The following is a 2,035-nucleotide window of genomic DNA, read 5'->3' as shown; positions in this document are numbered from 1 at the left end:
CAACACCACAAGGCAAAGAATTAAGGTTAGGTCAAGTGCAGTATTATTGTTTACATCAACATAAAATAATCAGGTCATAAGAAGTCACTCAATTCAGATTCTGTGAAGTCAAATATTTTAGATGTGATATCTGGACATCATTTTTTTTTTTATTTGAGCAAGGTTATACTTTTTTCAGTGTATGGGTACATAAATACACAGCATTAATTATTTCAGTCTTGACAATTTTAACAATGTGAAATAATGAATTTGCATAGAAACAAATGAAATACACAACATACATGGCAAAAAGGGTTTTAACTAAATTCGGAGAATCTTTAAACCTCTTGACATATATCAATGATGATTTAGTAATATTTAATTTAAAAGAAAGGTTGATATCTGAAAGAGACACAGGGGAGTAGTGAAGTGTCTCTTCTGACATCACACTCATGTGACTGCCCAGTCTTAAGACTACTTTAAAGAAAGGATTAACGCTCTTCACTGAGAGGATAGCAAAAATATGATAGCAAGAAGATACAGCCAAGAGCTAGAATCTACAGGAGATCTCTTCACCGCCTGACCCCAACGAGTACATGCATGGTGAAAGAACTTGATGATGAACAGAAACCAAAAAAATAATCATTTCAGTTTCGATATCAATAATTTTTAGACCTGTAAAACAACTATCATCTCGATAATAATAATAATAATATTGATGATGGTGATGATGATATCACGCAGGCCCACAATACATGGGAACCTGTGAAAAAAATATATATATATATACATATATAGATCTCTCTCTCTCTCTCTCACTATATATATATATATATATATATATATATATATAAATATATATATATATATATATATATATAAATATATATATATATATATATATATATATATATATATATATATATACATATAAATATATATATATATATATATATATATATATATATATATATATATATATATATATATATATATATATATATATATATATATATATATATATATGAAGGGTCTCAGTAACTCTATCATTAAGTGTTCTTACTTCCCCTTTATCATTACACAATTTTCTTCTCTGCTTAAGAAATTCTTGAGGCTCTTAAAAGTCCTCCTGCCTAAGTTACTCCCAAAAGATGTTTACCTTAGCAACTTTCCCAAGGGCCAAGATGATTTTTGAATATTTTTTCTTTTTCAGGAGCTTGCCTAAAATGAAGGAAATTATCTAGAAAACGTCATAATTATCAAAAATTTCCTTGATTTTCACAACTTTCAGCAAGTCTAAGTACTAGGAAGCATTGTGAATACGGCCCCAGATGTCTGTAGATGTCCACTGGACTGGGTCCAGCCGCCGGGGTTACAGGAAGTTGTAGCTGCCATGTTTGGCTGCTTTGTTGTAGATTGCCTATAGGTTTGCTGCAGATTTTGACTTGTGTTGCGATGGAACCGAGCTGGAGTACGTTTTTATTCCAAGTAAGTGGCATGCTACAATGGTACTCTAAGAAACTGCACAAACACATTTGAAAGGGCGTAAATGTTGATACCTAAATGTTTTTCTCACCTTGTGAAATTATGCAGAGTTAACGCTAGCTAAGCAAAACAAAGATAGCATTAGCCTGTTAGCTAGCTTGGTTTGTTGTAGCAAACTGCTAACCAGCTTTATCGGACCCGAGACCTCCGTCTGTGTCTTGTATTCGGAGACTGTCTAAGGCTGCCTCCTTTGTGTTGGTTAAAGTGTCCAATCCTTATTCTGTATCATATTGTGAGGCATGTCCCAATTCAATACATAAAACACACAAAGCTGATTTTTGCTGTCACTGCTGTTAATGCGCGTGCACTAGCAAATTAGCTAGGAGGTCGAGCTATTGCTATTGCATGAAGGTAAACAAAGCTAATTGGACACAGATTAGCTAACCGGGATACTCTCCTGGTCTGCACCAAAGCAGTCCTCGCTAATTGTTCGGCAGCTTTATTGTGTTCCTAACTCTGTTGATGAAGCAAAGCATCTTAAATGCAGGCTCTAACGGTAACGTTACACCAT

At 33.6% G+C, this 2,035-nt stretch overlaps 1 protein-coding gene across 5 annotated transcripts in view; it reads left to right on the top strand.

The window, feature by feature from the left end:
* Nucleotides 1-1,327: 1,327 nt before the first annotated feature.
* Nucleotides 1,328-2,035, top strand: part of LOC115568677 (vascular endothelial zinc finger 1-like) — a 60,521-nt gene continuing 59,813 nt past the window's right edge. For all 5 annotated transcript variants that reach the window (XM_030396200.1, XM_030396208.1, XM_030396185.1 and 2 more), the window contains exon 1: nucleotides 1,328-1,467. In XM_030396200.1, the coding sequence (XP_030252060.1) occupies nucleotides 1,435-1,467 (33 nt within the window). In that variant the 5' untranslated portion in view covers nucleotides 1,328-1,434. The remainder of the gene's footprint in view (nucleotides 1,468-2,035) is intronic.

This window comes from Sparus aurata, chromosome 2 (genome assembly GCF_900880675.1).
Source record: "Sparus aurata chromosome 2, fSpaAur1.1, whole genome shotgun sequence".
Taxonomy (NCBI): Eukaryota; Metazoa; Chordata; class Actinopteri; order Spariformes; family Sparidae; genus Sparus; species Sparus aurata.
This window is presented reverse-complemented; position numbering and strand designations above follow the sequence as displayed.